The 25,725-nt window shown below is 42.5% G+C and overlaps 1 protein-coding gene across 9 annotated transcripts in view; it reads right to left on the reverse strand.

Annotated features, from left to right (window-relative positions):
• Nucleotides 1–25,725, reverse strand: part of LOC135502696 (kinesin-like protein KIF13A) — an 82,943-nt gene that overhangs the window by 24,649 nt on the left and 32,569 nt on the right. For all 9 annotated transcript variants that reach the window (XM_064795650.1, XM_064795643.1, XM_064795647.1 and 6 more), the window contains exon 13: nt 20,834–20,968. In XM_064795650.1, coding sequence (XP_064651720.1) covers nt 20,834–20,968 — 135 coding nt within the window. The remainder of the gene's footprint in view (nt 1–20,833; nt 20,969–25,725) is intronic.

Genomic DNA, 25,725 nt, shown 5'->3' on the forward strand with positions numbered 1-25,725 from the left:
TTAATTATCCATGTTACAGTGTCAGCCTAATTATGCATGTTCCGGGGTCAAGTGTAGAGGAATCTATTCGATGTTAGTTATAATCTCTCAGAGGGGATTAATTGGCATATATTTGAGTGACTCATAATTTTATATTGTTTTAGTGGTTGTGTTTAACCGCTGCAGTCCCCTTGGACTAAAAATAGTTTGACGCAAAAACATCCCAAAACCCCTTGTGAGCCCTTGAGCACAAAATTTAAAATTGTATTCATCTGCAGCTATAAAATATTCAGGTCTTCCAAGACATTTCGAAAAAAGTTTACTTCGGAAAGTTTCTCAAGACCTGTGCCATGTCAATACCAGAAAGACTTATCCACAACAGACCTTTTTCTTCTCGAAAACCTGAGGAAACCTTGTCACCCCAACAATAACAATATCTTCTCGATGTATGTGACACGACAGCTTATGAGGCGAAGACACGAGCGGAATGGTAATGACATCTCGATATTAACCCTTTCTGAACCAATAGTCAAGATCCACATATCAGTCATCTTAGACCTGGGGAAGCCAAATCTTCTCACGCCCACCATGAATGTCTGTTCTCGATGTATGTGAATGGAGGACTTATGAGGTGAAGATGAGACCTAAACGATATTGACATTCTCGTAACCAACCCTTTTGGATCTATTATCTTGACTATTTCCTACTGGTACCTTTTAAGTTTATCACCTCTCGATTGTGACCAATACATATTGGCAATACAAGTGAGCTGAGCTGGCAAGCTAATGTCGAGGCATGTTTTGAAGTAAAATAGTTGCTAAGTTTTGATGAAAGGATACAATTGCTCAGAGCGGTGCATGTTATTCTGTACTTCATCCTTAGCAAATTCCTAACATCAAAGATTAGTTACTTCGAAGAAAATCTGCGAGACTTTTTAAGCCACTTGCCTCCAGCCAATACAACTTGGTCTTATTCCAAACACAGAGAACGCGAGCAGACGTTACATGAATAACCTCGAACAATTCTTCAGCCAATAGATATGTTTTCTTCCAAACACAGAACACGAATAGGTTTTTTCACAACATATGAACAACCAATATCACCAATAGAAACCTCATTAGTGTGTCTGTTAAGACGATTCCCCTCCAAGCATTTCCGCAGTATCGACAACGAGACAAAAAGCCGCTTGGAGTTTTTTCACATCGGTGACCAGGAATTGAAGCAAATGTTGATTAATAGGTTGAGGGGAAATGAGGAAGGAAATAACGGGATGATACTTTTATACATACAAAGGGACAATCTCAAAAGGTTGTCCGACTTTAGCCTTCTTGTGTCTGACCTTGGCCATCTTGTGTCTGACCTTGGCCATCTTAGGTCTGACCTTGGCCATCTTAGGTCTGACCTTGGCCATCTTGTGTCTGACCTTGGCCATCTTGTGTCTGACCCTTGTCACCTCGTGTCTGATCTTGGCCATCTTATGTCTGACCTTTGTCACCTTCTGTCTGACCTAGGCCATCTTGTGTCTGACCTTGGCCACCTTGTGTCTGACCTTGGCCACCTTGTGTCTGACCTTGGCCATCGTGTATCTGACCTTGGCCATCTGGTGTCTGACATTTGTCACCTTGTGTCTGACCTTGGCCTTCTTATGTCTGACCTTGGCCATCTCGTCTGACCTTGGCCATCTCGTCTGACCTTGGCCATCTCGTGTCTGACCTTGGCCACCTTGTGTCTGACCTTGGCAATCTTGTATCTGACCTTGGCCATCTGGTGTCTGACCTTTCTGTCACCAAAAAGTTTGACAAAAGTACACTGTTTATTAAAATCTCACCAAACGTCTGGATTATTGAATGACGCCTCTACAATCTGACGACCTTCCTGACCCATCCAGTGGTATCGTTAATCACAATATCCCATAATATCCCATTGCAGTTGAATCACACGATTCATCAATCCCAGTATTATTTTTTCCCCGCATGAATATTGTATGATGATTGATTCGAATGATATCTGGATTATATCCATATTGGCTGACTCGGGTAAGGAAAACACTGCGCGATTGTGGCAGAGATCGAGGAATGCTTTATATTGGACGAGGTACTTGAATGGATGACATTAACCCCACTCTCCCAGATGGTCACCACAAATATTCAATCAGAATTTCCATTAGTAAAACCAACGATATACTTGTACCAACTAGTCAATATCTCTTCTCAGCATTCATCTTCAATTTGAAGTTTCTTGTACTTAGCATGAAGCATCAGTCTTTTTACCAATTATTGTGTCACGACACTTCGAGGAGTTGCAATGCAACAATCTACTTATCAGGAAGTGTGCAATGGCACTCTGTGACTCACGCCATGATATGAATGAATCGGAGTCAGTTTCATAGCTAAGCTAACTTAATGAAATGAAGCAGCATTTGATAATGAAACGAATGAAGATGGTTGTGTGCATTTGGCACGAAAGTCAACATGGCAGACGCGACCTTGGCAACAAAACAACAAGGCTGCTATGACCTGTTGAGAATTCTGAAGGCTGTCACGACTTCACTGTAAACAAATCAAGCTATTTGTGTGCATTTGGCAGGGAAATCAACATGGCTGATACGACCTTGTCATAAAAACATCATGGCCGCCGCGACCTTGGCAACAACAAGGCTGCTATGACCTGTTGAGAGTTCTGAAGGCTGTCACGACTTCACTGTAAACAAATCAAGCTATTTGTGTGCATTTGGCAGGGAAATCAACATGGCTGATACGACCTTGTCATAAAAACATCATGGCCGCCGCGACGTTGATTACTGAAAGGCTGTCATGACTAAACCGTCCGCACCCACTTTACCCCCGGATGACTGGAATCACAGGAAGCAGGTGACAATCATGGAGATGAGAAAATTAGCAGATCAGATGTGGTAACAGCCAGGATCATTCCCTAGGAATCACAAAAACAACAATATGCAACAACCAGAATCATTCCCTACGAATCACAAAAACAACAACATGAAATACAATGGGGAGCTGCTATGTTTTAAAACTGACATCGCAGTTCCAACATTTCACGAAAGAACAATAACAAAAGATTCCTACAGCAGTCGCTAAGCCTCACACAAAAGACAAAACAATACCAAATCCTTTTCCATTGCGATTTTCCCAAAAGGCTTGTTCGTTTCAATACAATACTTCCCGGGATTCATAAGAAAAGACTTTATTAGAAGGATTGCACCCTGATCCTCAACTTTCCTGAAATGTGGAGAAATCCCCTGAGGGAACAAACCAAAAGACTATCCCTTTTCAAAACAATGCCTACTATCCTTCCCTTTTCTCTTGGGGAGATAGTTCTGCCTGTCTACTGTACTCCCAAGGAATTCTGATCAAAATCTTGATTCAGTAATTTCCATATGTCTTATTTCTTCGCGAAGCATTCATCATCAATACCAATGACACTTCTTTTGAGACTCACAACATCAGCAAACTCTTCGCAGTTCTACGGAACTGTCGTGATTTGGTGCTATTAACCAAATCGAATAAACACAATTCAAGTGAAAATCCGCGTTGGAGCTGACAATGCAAATAAAACATGGGAAATTCGTGCGTCAATTAAACGTACGATTAATGGATACACAGATAAGGCAGCTCGACTTTTAAACAAATTGGAGAGGAATTGCGCAGAACATAATTATGGCACGATTTCAACGCGACTCACTTAATCGTCCAGAATAAATCTGCAATTTTCCAGAGCGTCGCAAATCATACATTTCACGCATCACTAAGTAAGTACATACTCCAGAATGTTTCTGGTAAAGAGGTTGTTTATTCTGTCTTCTAAGGGCTAATTTTTCATGTTCAAGGACTTTCTTCCAATAATCTCAACAATTTTTCTCGTTAAGACAAGTAAACCATATTCAGCTATGTTTACCTAGTTTAATCCACGGGAAAGGTTGAAGGGTCCTCCGACAGACTTTCTGTCAGAAGGTTAATTCGGTTTCTGATTGAATGGAGCCCTTCATTTGGAAGAGGTTCTACAGACGGAGCAGAAGGATTAAGGAGTACAATGGATATTTGCCCATCGGCTTCAATACAAATCTGCCCTTCTCACTGAATGTTGCCAGTGGCCACATCAGGCCTCTTCCTTCCCTCTGAAAGTACACAAGAACCCTACCAATATCACGCACCACAAATACAAATCAGTCAAAACAGATGAAGGGCCCGTCGAGGACTGACAGATTTAAATTCATCAAATGAGAAATATTCATAACAATATCTGATAATATTTACCCAGCGATGGCACAGTTGGATTGAACCTGTATGCCAGACGTTCGATATGAATGGGAGAAACAATGACTGAATGTCACAGGATTGAGATATTTGTGGATTTTTTCAACGAACATTATTCTCTCAGTTTGTTATTTCACGCACAGCTTCTAATTGCCACGGTCTGCACTGAATATACCCTGTTTATCTGATAGGGATAGATCTGGCGTAAAGTCAATATTTTTGTCCGGAAGGTCACATAGAAGTCTTGCGGTTGGCGGATGATGTCACATCGAGAGGCTGAAGATAATTGTACTTGAACTTAACAACCCCAACACAGACCTGAATCAAGTTGATATCAATCAAATGATGTGGAGTCCATGCAGTGTGCATATGTACAGCGCATGATTAGTGTAATGCACAGCAGAAAATATCAACCGAGTGAAATTGATTTGAGAGCGATTCTTAACCTGCACATGCTGAAGAAGGCAAAATTTGTTATCATACACTCGATTAAATTCCCGTAGGTATCCAAAAAATCTAATTACACAGATGTGTCAGACTGTGTTGGCATCTCAATATCCCCTAACCGGGCTAATATTTCCATGTTAGCACACGAAGACAGCATAATCGGCCACTAACCAGCAAGATATCTCACCGATGCTGTTGGTCTGATCGTGTGGCTTCCGACACCCGGGGCAATCGATCTGAACGGAAGTATTTTGTACCCTTTTATATCGCAGGGCGATGATTTGACAGATGACGGTTCCTGCTGGCTCTAAATGGTATCGATTCTGAATAACAGTACTACCTTCCCTGGGTTCGATAAACCTGATAGATTGTGATTTGCCAAACACCCCAACGCTCTTAACGTTATTGGTCCTAGGGAACCACTAATGGTCATACGGCACTTGCTCAACAAGGCTGAAAAGTAACACACCGAAAGCTTCAAAGATGCTGCTGATATTGGACAGAGTAAAGTGCTAATGGTCAGAAGGCCGTGGACCCCAAAGCTGAATTGTAACACACCAAATGCCTCAAAAGTCTTGCCAATACTGACTGGGATGGGAAGAATTGCTAATGATTAGATGGCAGGCGTTCGATGGGGCACTGAATTATTTACTCCAAAAGTGGCGAGCCACAACCTTGTCAATGGTTGGCGGGTTCGTGAACTGACCGTGGTATAAGCGATGAGATGTCACTGTCTGATTGGTCCTTGAAAAGTGGTGGTCAAGAATAACATGTCATCAACATCATTAGTATCATCATTGTGTCATCTTAGCCGAAGACTGGGACTTTGTCACAGCCAAGTTCTTCAAACTTTTCGACATGACATCCAGATCTCTTTTCACAGTTTAATAGAAGCACGATATTACTCCAATATTCTCAACACCTATCATGCCAGATTTGAAATCTTCAATGAATTCCAATAACAAATCAAACTTTCTCCCTTTTCTAACAATACCAATTCAGCCAAGGTTGTGTGACATGCAATCACATCATTTCCCGCTCTTTGAAGTGGTGCTGACTTTGCTAATGTGGTCGCATGTGATTACAACTTCCCCATCTTTGTATCAAACAACGACAGTAGGGGGCATCCACGGGAGGGAACAACTACCTCGGAGCCCGTGGGTAACTTCTAGCCCTGCCGCATAAGCTGAGCAGACTCCCTCCTGTCTTGCCTAGAACAGACACTGATAACTGTGCCATCTGACAGGGGCTGCTTTCCAGACCCATGCCATTGCCAAAGCCAACAATGAACCATCTTTCATGGCATATGACTTCACCAACCACATGACCCTATTACACCCAAGGCAACATTGAGACACGTAGAAGTGAAGTCATCTTCTTCCATTCAATCTCATTTCAGTGTCACAAAACATCCTTCGGTCTGATATAAGTCGATTTTTTCTTCCAGAGAAGCAGACACCAACACTGAAGGCTGTCACCCAAATCACAGCCAACCCACCTCCAATATCCCCATTTACTCCCGAGGCAACATTTTAAACACGAATAAGCAGATCCACCTCCTTCTATCAAATTCCGTTCAGGGTTACACATTTCATTGGATTATTTCAATCAGGTCTCATGTAGCATGAACATTTTTATCGTTATATTGGATTTGGCTAGGTTTAAGCGCCAGGTGTTCAGAAGTTCTTTATTGTGGATGACATTGGAAGATCCAATGAAAAAATCTGGAAACTTTGCTCCAGCTTTTTGCCCATGCAGAACATCTCATATATATTTGGGGCAGCAATTTGATACCAGACAGAGGGGGAGGAAGTCCAGGGAGAGATAAAGGCTGTCTGTTTTGTTGGCCTCAAATAATTTTGACGTGCTCCCTTAGTGTCATTTGTATTTTCAGTTCGAGGCGTTTTGGAGCAGAGACTCATACACCACTGTCGGTTTTGCTCGTCTCACATAACACTGCAAGAAAACCAGAAATATTGAATTTTTTTCTGATTCTGGTCTCAAAGCTCACAAAGGATATGAACCAATATCGTATCAATTCCGATACGCACACCATATCTCGTTATGTACTGTCTCTCTCACTTATGCTCTAATCCCGACTCCGAGCAGAGAGACTCCTTGACCCAAAGCAATCAGATGTTTTGATTGCCTCGTGCAAAGTGGCCGCCGAAGTGATCACATGATTAGCCTCAGTGCCGTCGATTAGCACAAAGTTGGAACAATCGTATTATCTTCTCAAACAAATATCCAAATGGGGGAGTTCGTAATAACGATTAGAGATGGGCTTTTTTACGGTCGTTTGATTGAGCAGGCATTCTCAAGCAGTTTATTTGTCACTTTGAATGTTTTTTGACCAATTGAAATGCCTGGGTTATTTTGTGTAATTATCTTTAAGAGAATTGTGAGTTTGTATTGCTGTTAAAGTTTCAGTGGGCCAGCTTGGTAACAATGTATGCCTTCAAATACCTGCCAACACCTTTAACCATGGATCAAGGAAGAAGAAAGACAAGATTCTGAACTGCACGAACGCCAAGACTACAGATGTCTGGGAAATGGAACACTTGTAAGCATCTGCCCTGGTCTCCACCATTACCTACGTGGGAATCAAGGGAATTAACCACCCATCATCCACATAAAATCCCACAAACATCCAAAGATCACTCCATACAACAAGACACTGCAAAAACAAATCCTGTTCATGGAACAAAGTCTTTCAGGAACGGACGAACGACCAATGGCAGGAAAGGTTGCAGGATCAGGCATACAATGGCACAACCTCCGGTCGCGAATCCTCACATCTAATCTGCTAATTTCTTACTTACTAATGCAGTCACGCCATTTATACTAATGTCATGTCATTCAGAATTCTTCGGTGAAATACGGCTGTCTTCTGCCAAGGTTTTTGCCAAGAATACAAATAGCACACTGGACAAAGTGCAATACAAATCTCCTACCTAACAAAGGTCAGCAAAGGAATACGGAAGGTGGCATTAGGAGGTGCAGTCTCAGACCAAATCACCTTAGCCCTTCACATGGCCATTAAGTAGGAGATACCTTCTGTTATCACAAATCGAAGTGGTCCCTTAGGCATTTGTTGATACCATGGACAGTTCCGGATTGACTTATTTCTCACTTTGCCCCTCCAACACAAAGGCCAAAACACCTAACTCCTTAACGCGGCGGCCATTAAGAACGAGATGCCTTTTGTATTTAATGGAAAAGCCGCCGGCAGTGTCACAAGACCCTGAGCACTGTATCCATAAACCGCAGACGGTGATATTGACCTTTCTCTGATCTGTAATCGGCACTGGCACCGCATTTGTATGTAAGGGGACTCAATGGCCAATATGCCAATATCCTAGACATGGGGAACACTTGTCGTACCAGGCCTGCTAATTGATACCCCAAAGGGCAACGCAAGTATAAAGATTTTTGGAAGAGGCGATTGTTTCCTCAAGAAGTGCCGATATCATTTGGACGTAATAAACCTGGAAAAAATAAGTAAGTTCTTTCACGTTTAGTCTTTCCTGTAAAGGCCGTTTCTGTTACCAGGAAAAAAGGTTTCCGTGCCCATCTTACAAGGGTGGATTCCCTTCAATGTAAACACACACCTTGCCTGATGGGTTTGAGAGGTTGACTGTCAGGGAATGCCATATGCCTGCTGAGGAGATCCTGCCTCAAGCCCTGTCTTGACCTTGATTCTACCAAGCTGTAGCGCCAGCAGATCACTTCATCCGACAAGAGAGGTTGCAGGCTCATCTGTTAAGTAGCAAGTGGTCGATGTAAACGGGGGCCTTGCCGTAGGATTTGAAATATCGACTGACAGAGAATGCCATATGGCGATAAGTTCCTGCCTCGGGCCCTCTCTTGACCATGGCTGCCACCGTATAAAGTTGAAGCTGCTCAGCTCATATTATGTTAAGTAACAAGAGGTGAACCTTGTTGCAGGGCTTGAAACATGGAATGCTGCCTAAGTACTGAGGTAACTTTGCCGCTGGCACTGCTCTTGACATTGGATCAGAGGAATAACTGAAAAGCTGAAGCCCCTCGTAAAACTAGCTCATTTTGCTCATCAATTAAGTAGCGAGAGGGTGATGTGTGAGAGAGACCTTGCCACAGGGTTTGAAATATCGACTGTCAGAAATGACGTGATCAAATATATTCTACCTGGTGCGATTTTAACGACATCTGACAGGTCAAATCGGAAGGAAGTTCCAACTACCTACAGGATCCTTGATCGTGAATTATTCAAACGTCGACCGTGGGTAGATGTAAATTCCTGATTCACTAGTAATGACAACGGGGAATATATTACTTGAGGAGCTCCTTGGATGCGGGTAAGATTACGAATTTAAGTGGTGAGGGATGATATGGGCTTCGGGAGAATGCGTTCCAAAGGAATGGTAACGACTCAAAGCAACAGTTGAGAACGTTGTAAGCTGTTCTTCATTGTTCCAATAAAATGTAAAGATGGTTTGGGTTTTGAGGAAACGAAGTTGGTAGACTTGGTCTTCCCAAAGGTGTCCGCACCTCAGAGGCGAATAGAATGGATGATACAATCTCTGTAGCCATGAGATCTCCTTGTATTTCGTCCACGTTACCCCCAAACCAGGAGTCCATCCTTGTAATATATTCCCCACTGCGACTTGTCGTCAGTAGACCAAGCATAATGTGGCCTCATTGACAGTCACAACAGCTCGGCCATCAGTGTGATCTGTTGCCCGCTTCCCTTTCTACTTGATACCATGGTGACAAGGATCGACAATGCGGCCCACGCTGGGCAGGAAGAGGCTGCAACGACTTCCACGTCCACTCAGCATAAGATGCCACCATGATAAAAGGGTCATTTTTCTGCCTAGTGATTGGTTAACAGACTTCTTAAACGGATACTTCATTGAGTAGCTTGAAGAATTCATTACTCCACTTGCCTGTTTTATAGTTTCTTTCCAAGGCAGTCCGTCTGCTTCCCAGAGTGTCACAATCAGCCTCAACTTTCCTACTGAAAGTGCACATGACATCGCCAACAGGATAAGACATTCAGCCTAGAGTACATTCTACTAACTCAGTTAAAATGAAATAACTTCATTACAGCTTATACTTTACCGACTTTGATGGTGTTCGTGTTATTAGAAAGCTTACCTGCAACGAGACGAAGGGGGAGAAACCTAAGTTATCTCGGCTGAAAACTTGAACGAAATACTCTTTGTAAGTTCATGATAACATGGTATGAATTATACACCAAACACAATGGTACCATCAGAAGGTGCTCGTCGAAAGCTTTCCAAAGAATGGTCATGTCCACAACTTCAGATAAGTTTAACTTTTGACCTGTGTCTGATGATTGGCACCAGAATGGGAAGCCACCAGGAAAAGAGAGCATTTCATCTCCAAACCAATTTCAGGCAGCTCTTTCTCATTGACCTGAGGTGACAGGTTCTTGCCACAACAAACTGTGTTCGTCCCTGGGAGAGACAAATGTTTCAATAGCTTGCCAACAGAGGTGCAGGTTTTCATCATTAAGTTTGGCCACCCCTGAAGGATTCCCTTATCTTTGACAATAATACTGCTGCTGATTTGTGTGTGTCTCGTGCGTTTGGTCGAGGGAGTCGCACACCCTGACGCAGTAATCCCATTTCTCCACATTGATCCGTCCATCATGTGGTGAAATAATCATATCATCGTCTTGGGGTCATACCTCGTAGAAAACATGGTTGGCAGATCAATGTCTGTGGTTTGTACCCACCAACTTATCTCAGTGGTTGGTGAAGTTAGCTGTGAGATTGACAACAATGTAGTAAAACAGTTACATCCTGATATTATTGATGACCATTGGGCTGTTCTGTGACACTAATCTGCAGATATTATCATGATTGATGGATTACTATCGAAGGTTAGATTTCAGTATCTACTGGTCAATGACGTTATCAGACGGTCACTGTTCATTTCGACATCTCATGAGCTTGTTCAAGTCTGATGCGGCTGGTATTTCGGGGCCACGTCTGACTTGGAGGATAGAGATGGAACCGACTTGAGAGAACTGCCGAGGACAGGAGGAAGAGGAGGAATCTTTCAGGCAACCTGGTCAGTCTTTGCCAACTCTCTTCCTGCGCGTTGTTTACATGTGACCAGCAAGATAATAAACAGGGCTGTGCCACAACTTAAGCACATTTTTCTCAGCCCTTTAGTTACAGGTGGCAAAAACCCGAAATCCCTGCCGATAACTGTTGCCGCCGGCGATGACTGACCTCCGCTTCGGCAACAAACGCAGAATACCAAATCATCCGGTTAAAAACTGTGCGTTGCCACAAATGATTAGTTGGCATGGCAACGTAAAAAACAAATCAATCGATTGGTTGGTCAACTTTGTTGCGGTATGCTGGGAAAAACGTCGGGGGAATTCTTCTTCGTCATCAGATATTACTGTAAACGGTCGGAAATGTTTAGTTCTTTGGATGAGGATGATTGCATAATTGATTTAGAGGAACGGGAAGTTAGGAGATTATTTGGTGGATTGTGTTGGATTCCTCAAGTTGATGGTTTTTGAGCCAATTCACTTCTGTTCCGTGATCACCTGCAGTGATTAATGTACACTTGGGAGTGTGCATGGTACTTTTCAAAAGAATAGTTTAGTGGGGATCCGTTTTATGTAGCCGAAATGTGGAGCTGGAGACCAGAGTCGAGCTCATCTGCTTCAGAGCGGCTGTCCTCGAATCTCACTTCAGAAGTACCTCTGTTTGGAGAGGGCTTGTTCGAAAGGAGCAACCAGAGATAAATAAAGGTCAAAGGTCATTCTCCAAATTCACGCCAACTTATCACAACATCATTAAATGTGACGCATTTACCGTGGGAAATTACGGAAGGCATTGAGTGGCGATCAGCTTCCGACTAACGCATCTGCCACTAACACTGTTTGAACTCCCATCAGCCATCGGCGCGCTCATCTGCTCGAAGGTGAGAGGCTGTCCGCTGTAAAGGGCGGTGCATGAAACCTCGGGGTTGTCATTTGAATTGCTACAGTTGTCAGACTTGCAGGCAGAGCTACCTTTGTTGTGGGTAGCCTCAGATCTGCCACATCAATCAACCAGCTCTGAGGGATGGCAACATCTCAACCAGGCCATCTGGGATTTCCACTTTGTGAGGAGGCACTTGCAGCTTAAGATAGAGCAAATTTTGTCCAAGAGAAAGGTCATGCGTTGTTACCAACAAGGAGAAACTGATCAGGCCACTGAGATTTGCCTCTTCTGTCTTCGGGCACCATTGGCATCAGAACATTGAAATCCCAGGGGCTAGGTATGAGCCTTTTTGCCAAGTGACTAACCATGCCAGCACTCCAAGTGAGCAAAACTAGCTCGACTCCCCTAGCACCTCGATGACAAAGATCCATCCGCTTTGGAGCAACAATATGCGATTCAGAAGAGCCGGGAACGAATTTTTCTGATTTCGTACAGTTTCAGGACAGTCTTTGTCTTCAAGGAAATCTCATGTTTCATTCAGCGCGAATGTGCAGTGAATATGTGAATTGATATTACGATCAGAAGAAATTTACGACCAGCAGCAGAACTCTTATGAGCTGGACTAATTAGTGCTGGTGCTATATTCAATTGAGAGGACGTGTCTTTCTTTGATTTAAGTGCAAACTATTAACAAGGGAGAGCTGGAGATTGATGGGACTTTCAAGAGATGCTGATGAGCTAGAGCAATGGAGATGAAGATATTAACCCTTGCCCCACAGGTGTCCACAATTAGAAATCCACTCACATTAGGTGGATGAAAATTTCTTTCAGTTATACCAATCTGAATGATCTAGCTAGACACCTGAATATCAAGGAAAGTTAATCAGGCGACTGTCGAGTCCAAAAGAAAACAAAACTGAACAAAAAGTACATTGATCCCGTATCTCACAAGATCCATCGAGAATTCCAATTTACCTCTATTCTTTCAACATCTTTGACTCCACTGCTCTCATGAATGTTTAACTAAACGCTGTCAGAGATAGAGGTTGGTATCTTAGAGAGCTCTATTATTCATACGAGTCAGGCCACTCGATGACTTTTGAGGGCGACATCCTCTTATCTGGTAACTGTACACCATGAAACGTTTGCGAAGCTACAAGTTGGTCAATTTGCTCATTGATTGGCAGCAGACTAGATATTGTCTCTGCTCCAGAAATCTAATGGTCTAGTGGGCTTGCTAAATTAATGACAAAAAAAAAATTTTTTTTTTTTTGTTGCCATTTTGAGTGCGGTGGGCTTGCTAAATGACAAAAAAAAAAAAAAAAAAAATTTCTTGGTTTTTGGCCATTTTGAGTGCAGTGGGCTTGCTAAATGACAAAAAAAAAAAAAGAAAAATTTTTCTTGGTTTTTGGCCATTTTGAGTGCAGTGGGCTTGCTAAATGAATTTTTTTTTAAAAATCACATTTTCAGTTAATCGCCTAGCGGCGGGCATGCTAACCAAGATATAAATAAGGTCTCGCCCAACGCGTTAGAGAAGCTCTTTATAGCCATTATTGAAATGGAAGCCGAGCATCTGTTTCTCATTCTCCTACTTCCATTATGCCATACTCAGATCTATCAAGTAAATTCAAAGTTTTCGTGGGAGAAAAACTGCATGAAACTAATTCCCCGCAGATGCATCACAGAACTGAATTTGTTTAGTTTCTACTCCAATGACCAGAAATCTATGTTTCATTGAGAACCGATGCCAGTGCATCGAATGTGATTAAAATATGATTTGCTCTGTTGATGTGACTTCGATTGCTTGACTGATGCCGGATCTTCATGCGCCTGTTTGCCAATAAATTCAATCAGTGTGTTGCTCTTTGAAAAACTTCGTATGACAAGCACCTGGCGATGATATTGCCCGTCGAAATATCTATTGCTCCAGTTGCACTTCCTCCATGACCAATAAAGCTCGACCATTCAACATGCCAACAGACAACGCTGTCTTACTGGGTTAATCAAGAAGAACAGGGCAAACAGAGCCCGCGTGATCGACTTTCACTCACAACAAACGAGGCAAAACTAACGAATAGATTAATTAGTCAATCAATGTGACAAACATGGCAGCGAAAGTCGCCGATTGCTCCTCCGATGAAAAATGCCCCGTTGTCGTCAAACATCAATTTTTCATATTTCATGTTTTTATACAAACTAATTTTCTACTTGAGGGGAGTATCACATGTCGGATTGTAAGATCTAGATGTGAGTGGTGCAGTTGAGATATCTGAGAAGTGGAGTGATTAACCCCCTTCAGCAAAGTAATTCTGACGTATATTTGTGTTTTTGGAACATCTTTTCTAGTCAAAAGGGTACGCGCATGTCTCACCAGATACAAAATCTCAACATTTTGATGCAAATTCTGTCAAGCTTGGCGCAGATTCAAGTCCTCAAAGGGTATTGCATATGGTTTTCTACAACAAATACCACATCAACATTAGGAAATTGGCCAGGCTTCTCGCTGAAGGTTTCCGCTCACAAGTGGTAAAGCAATTTGCCATCTTTTTCTCAATGAATTTCAGCAATTAGTTACAAAATGTAAAAAAATATTAATCAAATTTTACTCAAACCAAATAATTCTAATCACGAGCACATATTTTATTAATAATATGCAATGGGTAACTAATGAATCATGCCTTTATATTAGAGATAATAAAGTTCTCATCAGAGTACTTCAAAGTGGATGATGTTGACTTTGGAGTTCTTGAGCAATGGATTCGAGGGAGGTTGGTAAAGTCCTATTGATAATGTGCACGCCTCAAGGTCAGACAGTGGTACCATGGAGTGATTCATAGAAACATGTCCATACGATAATTTGGTCCATTAGAGAATGGGAGGTGGTCATATCATAACTGTGTTGTTGATTTTGCATAATATTTGAATTGGAGAGTGGTTAGCAAGGTTTATTTGATATCATTTTCAAGGTTCCACAGCAGAACTGTGATTCATGAAAACATGTTCAGTGGGTTATTTTTCGTCAGAGCATGAGAGATGCTCAAATCATACTCAGTTGTTGATTTAGCCATTCTCTATTTTGTTTGTGAATAACCTTCGATATTGGGTGCGGTCTTGTGATTCGGCTTTCACGGTCAGAAACTTATCGCGTGGATCTGCCATTTTGCAAAAACCTTGTCCAGACACCTTGGTTTCTGGCAACATTTCACCAACAATTCATCCAATCATTGAACCAATCTCGAATGTCAATTCATGCAGCCCCCTTCCATTCTTGCACGAGCGCCACCCATGAAATTTTATCCCCTGGAGGACGGCGCACCCATATTGAGCTCACAAAGGAAACAATTAATAAAATTGCTCGTCAAAGATTGACTCACTATGATCACACTCCGGGCGAGACCCTTCCCACGACCTTGAAACCTCTCTCATCAAGATTGCATGCAATAAGATTCATCCTTTAACCCTTTAAGTGATACTTCCACTGAATGACCTTGATATCCCCCGCAGCGCTGCAGAAGAGAAGCCTGAAAGAAAAGTCATCCACGATATTTCCGTTTGCAACCAGCACTCTCACCATATGCCTTGTTCACCTCAACAACCATCATTAACTCCAATGTTCACCATTCAAAGCGTTGATTGAAATTTGACAAGCGTGGATACGGTTTCATTTAAATGTCATTGGTTTCACGGAGAGTTTGTCAGGTATTGTGGAAGTTTGTTCCTTGGTAAACTTATCTCGAATGTTGCACTTATAGGATGGATTTTTCTTTTCAGCACTTTGATTAAACCTAGCAGCACCAGGCAGAGGTAGATTGGTAGTTTTCACGGTAATTTAGTATGGCCAGCAATTCACACCAGGTCCACAATCGCCACTATAAACAGCGATAAAACATCACATACCCAGATAAATCATAAAACATTGTGGCCTTTCGACTCGAGTCGACCCGCGGGACATTTAACGAGAACCGTCTACGCATATAGATACACATATTTTCATCCCGTTCGTAGACAAATTCATATTGGCGGCATATCATGAAGTCCCAGGGGCCATCATCAGATTCTTCTACACTATAAGAATCATGATTTACCACAAGTGTAGATTGACTTCGTACTGTAAGCACACATTTTTCGTACACCAATTCTGAGATGGAGGTATTTAAACCCAACTTTTATAGCCTTGTGACTGGTCAGTCAAAAGTAAACGACAACAACAAATTTTGAAAAAGATGCATACCGTACCCATGGACGAGTATAATCCAATAGGTTAATCATTCGGAAGCGTCATGGTAATCCAGCGTTCGTTAAAATCTCGTTAAATATCGCGGCGATTGAAATTGTATCCTTAATTAGGTTTATCGTAATTAACTTGGAAGCTAATTAGTAATTTTATCCTTAATTCAAAGGCATTGGCTGCATCTCATATCACAGGTTCCATGTAGGAACTCGTTGAATTGGGAGACTTTTTGTAAGATCAAATTGACTTTGAACCTACCCTACATTGAAGTCGCCAAATCGGAAGACTGGACCGATTTTCTGCCCAGCGGACGCTTGTACAAAAGTCACTTAGTAGTTCACTCGAGACCTATCCATCATGTTATACGAGTACTTTTATTCTAAAGTATGTGTCAAGTTTTGCTAACAGATCACAAATATTCGTTCCTTTCACATTCTGATGATGTCAGCAATCGTTTGACCTTCAAATTTTGATGCCCGGATTGAATGAAACTCCCAAGGACTGTTTCTTGGATGAAATAGAATGATTCTCACACAGTTAAAGACACTTCTCTTTTCAGTCCTGATTTCCCATCCTTCGAACCTTCAATTCTTTGATTTCACAAATACGCCCAATCACAATCTCCACCCGAAAATAATCCGAAAATAACCAAACAAAATTTGAAAACCTGTCCGCAGAAAACTATCCACTACATTGCATGAACTTTGACGCTATTCCCAGTTCACATGATTTGGTTATTCCGTTGGAGAGGCCAGCGTTGATCCATTGGGGATCTGTCGAGAATGATGCAAGCTGTTGCTAGCCCGAGCTGACGGGATTGTGAAACAGTAGCAGCACTGACTGCTCACGGGAGAGTCCACTAGCATCAATAGAGGGGAGTGTTGTGGTGAGAGTGGAATAGGTTTAGCAACATTAGCTAATCTTTCTTGACGGATTGTGCTAATTGCTGATCACTGCTTTTCATCTGTCGAAAAGGACACTGGACACAACCAGGATCTGTAGACATGGATGTTGGACCCAACAAAGATTCGACCTCGCAAAACACAGAATCATTGAGTCGGTGACACATGAAGCCAGCCATACAACACAATCAAACTATAAACCAATCATTAAACTAAAATTCGACCCCAACAGGATATTCAACCAAATAATCACTCATAATCTCCGAACCATCGATTTGAAATTCACACCCAATTGGACCTGAAATGCTTGATATTGGTAAAGTTGGATCAAGAAGTATTGGAAAATTCAAACCCGACGATCGATGGTCAAATTACATATCGGCGAAATCGGCGAATTTTTCTAGCATGAAATGAATTTCTCAAGAAATTGAGTTTGACAAATCTCAGTGAGGCAGAAGAGATTGATTCAAGTTAATAATGTTGTTAACCCCGTCTGTACTGGTTTGAGATTCTATCCACATTGGAGAGGACGGCAACACATTACAGAGCAGTATGGTGGTTGGGGCAGATGTCATAGTTGGGGGGGGGGGCATTGCTTCCTCCGGTATAGCCTCTACAACACGCACAAGGAATACTGGTGTTATACGCCTCCCTCATTGAAAGATAGCGGCAATCACAGCTAAGTGACTTGCTCCAGGTCACAAGGGATGTGTCAGTGACCAACAATGCTAACATCCTGAGTCAGGCACCTTTCACTACACCCCACTGGCCCACTTTATTCACCCTCCATAACACAAACTACGCAATTAAAACAGGGAAAAGTGTGCCGCTATCTCCCTAAGAGAAGCAACTCTCCATCTCGATCCGATTGCCGCTAATTTGACAGACATCTTTCCAAGTCGATAACGACATAATCGAATACATCACGGAGTAATTAGCCAACGATGTTGAAGAAGGGACGCCAATTCCAAGATTGCAAGTAAATCAAAGTGACGTTGCTTTAGCACAACAAGTGTAATATGGACAAGAATAAGACTGTAGGTTGACTTTTCTACGTCAGCTCAAAGGCGCCATTATGCTCATCACAGTGGCTTCTAGAAATGAGGCAGCCTTGTTCCATGTTCACTTGAGACCTTCTGGCACCACACACCTATGTTTGACTCATTGGACCCCTTGGAACTGGGCCTTATTGCCTAGTAGACCACCCCGTCAATTCTGCTGTTTCTTTGACTACTGATACGCAATGCCATTCAAGACGTACTGAATCTCAAACGCTCCCAATACCATTGGTACAAACAGCAATAAGCCTCACCACTGTGTCTCTCAGATAAAGTATTCGTCACGCACCAATCATCGAAATAGCATTTACATTATGATAATTTCATTCCTGGTTGTCTATGATGTCTCTCCCATGAGAATGACACAAAGTCGGGCAATACCTGCTCCAGCAAATGATATTAGTAACACGGCTTTGAGTCCGATCGCAGATAAACACACCAATATGGTCAATAAGTCTTTACGTATGATATGCACATCCGTAGGGATATCAAGATCGTACAAGGGTTTCGACAGCAGGGGGATGCCTGACTGGCCAGATGAGTGATGGTTGTATCAAGGTTTTGAGTCTGATCGAAGATAAACACACCAATATGGTGAATAAGTCTTTATGCATGAGGTGAGCATCCTGGTGGGATATCATTATCAAGATACAGCGGTATCATTGTCTCCAGAGGCACAGAGTAGGAAACAACCGACAGAGAGACATCAACTGGTTCCTCCGTCTCGGTGTGAACACAGCTTGGAGACATGCCTGTCCGAGCAGCAACTGGAGGCATCCCCCTAAGGCATATCCATGACATCTCATTTTCCAACCTCTAAGCCTCCGTCTGTCTCAGAAGATATAATTAATAACACGGGGTAATCCCTCCGTCATTCTCCGGTGGTACTGACAGCGAGAACACCTCACGTCACATTGGCGATGATCGAGATTGACAGGTCAGACGATCGTACATCGCTGCAATATCTAATGAAGGGACTGGGAAATGAGTCAATGAAGCAACAGTGGTCTGTAAACATCAGTTTTTGTCTTAAACGGCAAATATTCATTGTTGAGATTTCAATTCCATGAATGTCTGAAAACCTGTGGCATTTTTCACCCTTTCACGACTCATGAGGTGCTGACCTGAAGTCACAATGGGTTCCTGAAACAATTTTGAAAGTACTCAGGTCGATCAACATTCTCAAGAAAGTCATGCTATCATTTCGTGACAAAAAAAACGGATCAAATCATCAAAGGTTGTCATAGCAACAACGACATTCCGTTAGAAAATGTGAGCTCGTACAAAAACCAAAATAAGCCCACGACGGAAAAATTAATAAGATTAAATTTGTTGAGATGAAAAAGTTACCCACTGCGATGTGACAGACAAGAGTAATTTTGAATTCTTTTGGCGTGCAGAGATTCTCAAATGAAATCGCGGCATTAAGAAGAGACAAGCCTCATCTCATTAAATAACGCAAGATCAAGGGGATGAAAGTGAGCCAAGGGGTGACAGTGAGAGGCTGCTACATGAATCCTTACTTTTTCATTCTCGACTTCTTCCTCCCGTATTTGCCTTCCGAAGTGTTATACAGTAAACTACCAAATTTTCATCTTTTTTTGTATCTGAGAGTTTTCTCTGTCTCCTCGGGTGCATCACTTAACAAGGTGACCCTGCAACTAAGGTCACGTTTGGAACAAGCTCTGTGACCTTGAAAACTAGGTCAAATCAAAAACCCTGAAAGTCAGGTCATTCTGGTCGGCTGTGAGACAGATTTGTATGATCCCTATCATGACAGATTGTCTGACACCAGCCCAGCACGCTTCATCATTTGGATGCATCACCTAACAAGACGGTCCACCAGAAGGCTTCTGTTACTAATCTAAACTTGTTGGTCATCACAACTTTGAGAGAGGACATGTCCCCTGGTCCCCCTTTCTGCAGAAACCCTGAATCACAAAAACTCGCACATGCCTGCAAAAATTCCAACAATCACAAGACGACATTATTTTGAACATTTGTTCTTTAATCCTTGTGGGAAAACACAACGCTGTAGTCTTATTACTATTTGCTGACAAGACGGACATCGAGGGAAAAAATGTCAACTTAGTCGCTGATCATATCCCGTGAGGCTTGACGACAAACGCAGCTCTGTGGCCAATAACTCGAGGTCGATTGGCCAGATATTAGATTCGTCGTCAAATCGGATTTGCTCGGTCTCAAGCGGCACAAAACACGAATCGGTAAAAGTCGTCCATGTCCACTTCTTGTGGAAAAAGGTTTGAGTAACTTGACGGCGGTTATGTTACGGTTCGGTTCGATAGGATGGGAAATGTTTTTTATTGGTTGAATTGTGATTGAGTGTTTTCAGATTTGTCAGGATACTGGCTTGGTAATGTTTGGGCAGCGTGGCGATGTGCTGGGCAGGGTCGCGATGTGCTGGGCAGGGTGGCGATGTGCTGGGCAGGGTCGCGATGTGCTGGGCAGGGTGGCGATGTGCTGGGCAGGGTCGCGATGTGCTGGGCAGGGTGGCGATGTGCTGGGCAGGGTCGCGATGTGCTGGGCAGGGTGGCGAAGTGCTGGGCAGCATCGCGATGTGCTGGGCAGGGTCAGTTAACTCTAAGTCAACCACTACCTCCCAAGGAAGTAATGGAAAACTTCATTAAGAATGTTGAAGATGAAGTCTTGCACAAACAAGCGATTTTATAGCTCTGGGTTTACTTGTACCCCAAATCCACTCTCCATTTACCAGGTCAGTCCCTGAATGATCTCTTCATTCAGTTGCGGTCATGCAGGCGCAGTGGACACCAAATTGCCACGTCAACAACATTTGCCAGGTCAATCCGCTTTTCCAAAAAGCCAATTCAATAAAAGGATTATAGTTTCTGATGGAAAAGCATCAATTGGATTGGAAATCCAGGCAAATCTAAAATTCACAAGGAAGAACAGTCTATTTTGTTACTTTTGGTCACGCAAGCCGGCTTTTCATAATTCAAAATGTCCTTACCTTTAAGTAGTAGACGAGGAGTTCATTGAGTGAAGGATCTGCGTTCAGGTTGACGAGGAAACATCGCCCCTGTTCGACCTTGATGCCCGACGTCTGCACTGAGATGCCCATCTTCTCCAACGCTTGGTGGCGCTCCTGAAATGATATGAAAACAAATGTTTATCAAAAATCTCTCGCCAAATGAATCTTGCGAGTTCCCCATAGCTGTCAGCCTCAATTTTCAGCAGTCTTCACCAAAATATGGCAAGTAGATATGACATAAGTTGTTCTGATAGCTATATATATCATAAAGCAGTGATGTAATAACATCTCATCTGCACCGGGAAAGCATTTTGACAACACAGATCTGTGGAAAAAAGGATTGCAATCAAACTCTGACAAGTGCCTGAAGCCATAGCATTTGTCGTTAGATACTAACTCCCTGCGCTCTTTTCTGTAACTTGACACTAAATAGGACTTCGAAAGGGCGGATATTTTTTCACATCAAACAGAACCCGTGTTGGTTTCCCCTCACATTGGGAAACGCAACCCTGGAAAAGTTCTTTTCAGACAGCTAACTTCATTTGTGGGAATGGATGCATTTTCTAATGTTTGAGACTACTGAGGTATCGGTTGTGTCACCTAACACTGTGAGGTAGGGTTAAAATGTCAGCCAGAACCGAGGCAGTAATGTGCAAAAATGCAGCTACACCTGATGTTATACCTTTTTGTTATTGAGATGAAAGTCTGCGATCTCACTGGTCAGGAAAGGGGACAGAAGCACGACTTTCTCATGACATCCTGTCACACCTCACGCTACATGAAAATGCTTTCGCCTTCAACTCATTCAGTTCTCACATCAAAAGAGTCCGACACAATGTAGTCATAACTACCATACAAAGTCAATAATAGACGGAAGTACATGCGACCTCTAGCTCACGTTGATGTTCTCTTACCCAAGAGTTATGGCCGTCTTACGCAGCGCTAATGAGAGGGGAAGAGGTTAGCTTCACGCTAATAATCCTGGTTGTGGATTTACAAACAAATCATCTGATACTGTAGCTGTTTATCAATAGACCAAGGACGCGAGGTTGCAAGGTCACATGGATGCACTTTGTGGAAGGGAAAATCTCATGCCTAACTGCAAACGTAACTCAGTCAAAAACCCGTCAATTGACTAGTTTGAGGTTGGTCAACTGCTGACTTTCCAACTTCTCCAAGTCATCAATCAAGCCAGAGAAGATACACCAACCCTGAGTTACTTGAAAATGCAGCACCATCCCTCATTACCAGCGTCATGTCACTCTTATATCTCTCTAATTTTCAAATCAGCCACAGTCCACAGCTAATTAAGGAATAATCAACCACTTAACTTGTAAATTTAGAGTCTGGTTTGAGAAAGTTACACACTCAGTGATGTAAATTGAGATAAGAGCTAAACAGTACAAGACGTAAAGTAAAAGAGGGAAATCATCAGAAGGGCAATTAGACTCCTCATCTTTGCATCTGAATCTCAGATTACGCAGTTTCAACAGGACTTTCCCCAGTCACTGGACCATTCCCTATGCGAGTCACTCCACCGTGCTCTGGAACTCCAACTTTTTTACTGATGAGATCACTTCAGAGTGTCGTAGGTGTTGTCTTGAGAGACAAGATCCTCTCAGGAGAAGGAGTGGCTCAATACAACAGTAACAATCTGATTTAAGGAGTTAAACATTCATTTAGTCTTTAATGGCTACAGAATAATTCATTTCACATCAGGGGAAAGACTAAAGAGCAAGGTCACCTCATCAGAGATCGGAACTCAAAATACTGATGTTGCCCCATGAGAATCCACCACCCGATCTCAAGAACGTCGCCTAAATCTCCACCAGTCCCTCGCCACTTCATCAAAGGTCGAGCCCACTCCAGTCCCACTTGTCATCGTGCTTCATTCCCTTGTTCGTTCCCCGGCACATAATCAATATGGCCGCCATGGAGCAGGTCGTAGACCGTCGTTAAACTCCCATGAATCATTGTAGTTTATATTGTAGATATCTGGCGCGATTTTGGATCGAACGTCGAAACAAGTTTTGTTTGATGACGAGAGATGAGGTTTTGAGTGGCCATCTATCATGCCGGAGCCCAGGAGTTACAGGCCACCCAGACGATTCTTCTATACCATCAACATTATCTTGCGTACCACTACAGTTAGGTGCCAATTGGGTTAGTACAGTCCATTTCACGCGAAGTTTTAAACATATTTATCAAGGAACGATATCTCAAATTCAGGCTCTTGCCAAACCAGACGCTACTCTTTCAAACTTTGAATAATCAGCTCAGGCAAGCGATTTCAGCGTCTGCTATTAATCTGAACGATTCCATCGATGAAATGAGTTGATAATATTGGGGAAGATTTTTAATTAAGTTTCAGCAAAGGAGATGGTATCATCATATAAGGTATACGAATCATCGGGATGCGGTGAATTGACTGACGTTGATGAGTTTTTATGACAAGTTGTGCCTTTTTTTTTTTTCAATTAGAGATTGAGGCCTTGGAAGAAGACGTCAAAACAGGCAGGGGACAACACTTCAGATACCATTTCAACCTAGGTTTAGCAACTCAGGCTCTCCACCTCAGGATAAGAGCAGCAAGTAGTTGACATACTCATTCGAGTTTGTCACGATTCTGTCCACTTAGCGAAAATATGATTACGCCAATCACCCATTGAGACGTTCTACTATTGCATGATGGATAAGTTGTGGAGGATGTATTGTGAGCTGAGAGTAACCGGATTAGGGGCCGAATGGAACATACTTTTAGAGAGTTGGCCAGTTTTTCGTTTCTGTTATATTCTGGATCTGCAGACAAGGATAGAATAAATGAAAACCATTGAATGACAACTGCTCCCCGACCCCTCAACCCTGACGTGACGCTATCCATTGGCCACACTACTCCCCCATGTCAACCGAAGAAAACATCTTCTCCATACTTAATCGAATCTTTGATCAAGAGATACCTATCTAACTCTAATCGAATCACGTGATTCAATCACTGAAGCCTCACTCGAGTAAAACAAATCTAATCCTCGTTCGAGAAGCGTTCCGTATTCAACAATGGAAATTACAGTTGTTCACTCGGTGACAGACCCAGGGGCTTGTAACCATCCGATTGACATCCTCGATTCAATCAGATGCATGTATAATGTTGCCTATTTGTTAACTCTTTGATGTCTAGCTATGGATGCAAATGATGAATTTCGTTTTCGGTCGGGGAGTTGGCTGTGCAGAAAGGAAAACAGTGGTATCAAGCAGAATCATAATCAGGGATAAATCTTCCGTTTCCTAAATGCATCCGAATCTCATCCACCAATACCAGATCGTCTGGAGCCCGGATGGCGGAATGGCCACAAAATATCAACATAAACGGTACAGCACATAATGCACCGTTATTACACCATAAGCCTGTCAAATGAACAGCATGATTTAAGGTCCTGTCCGGTACTATTGCGTCTTGGCGGGCATAAAGATCTTTCCAAGATTGGACGAGATCGAATTGGGGCACGAACGGCTGTTGGTAGTTTTGTGGTCAATTGTAAGATAGTGACGCACAGGATGGTTTGGTTTACCCTGAATTATTATCGGCCAATCAATGGCCAGGAAACCTGACTGTTTTTAATCTGCAAGGATGCGTGAATCGATGTGGTCATTGTTTAGGATTCAGCTTTCTCAGAAGACCATCCAGTCCTTATCCAGCGAACCCAAGGATATTATTCCCTAACCAGCACTAAATCTGGCCGCAGCATGGAGGAAATTACATCAGGGATCCAAAAGTGCATTTTATATCCAACCGGCACTAAATCAGTTCTGCAGAAGCCAATCATTACCTGAGGCCCAGGGTCGCATTTCATGACCAACCCACACTGCATCACAAAAGTACCGGTGCTAATATTACCACTGCTCTGTCAATAAAAGCTTATAACTGGCAAAAAAACTCACATCAATCTGATATTGTGACCACAAGTGACTCCGCCCTGCATACTAACTACGTGAGTTCGTCTGCTCGACTGATGTTTTCTTGTCAAATGAAACGAGGCGTTGTTATTGGATTGCGTAATATCGTGATGAATAGACTCGAGATTGGGAAATGAGTACCCGTGCTTTAACAGGAACAACCTCAACAAATCTGTCAAGATAAACACATCAAACTGGGGCAGAGCAGACAAGTTGGATGTTATATCACATGCTGCTAGTTGACCGCGCTTCAAACCTCTTCCCACAGCTATCTTCAGTGCTGTTTTTCACAACAGAAGGTCTTTCAACCAATCTACTCTCACCTTTTTACGTATCGTTACAAATCACTCCTTTCAATTCTTTGAAATCTTAGACCAGATAGCAACTCGAATGATGGCAACTGTTCCAGTTCAGAGCTGAGGGCAATGATTTATCATTTACTCATCTCAAAGGATTCACCACAGAAATCATTTATTTCTTTTCATTCCGAAACAACGTTATTGATACCACATTAGAAACATTTTGACAGTGAATTATGGGAAATTTGACGTCAAGAGTCGGAAATTGGCGTGTTTTCAGTCGTTCTGTCTCGAATTGAAGTGATGTACGGCTGCCAGTCAGGAAAACGGATAAGGTTGGCATGCGTCTGTGGTTTAATCAGATATCATGATGTCTCCATTTTGATACATAGCAGAAGATAGGACACAAAATGGTTGAGACAAAATACTGGTACCATAAATCATGATGGCTATAAGGGCCCTCCATCTTGTAGTGTACTTTAGTAGATCTATCAAGCAAGTTAAATGAACTTTAGCACGTCACAACCAACAGCTTAGCATATGATTCATGATTTAGAGCCCGTATTTTTCATCTTTTATTACTGAGTAAGGTTTCGTCCACGTTTGAGAAATGAAGGATCA

Source organism: Lineus longissimus, chromosome 19 (genome assembly GCF_910592395.1).
Source record: "Lineus longissimus chromosome 19, tnLinLong1.2, whole genome shotgun sequence".
NCBI classification, from domain to species: Eukaryota; Metazoa; Nemertea; class Pilidiophora; order Heteronemertea; family Lineidae; genus Lineus; species Lineus longissimus.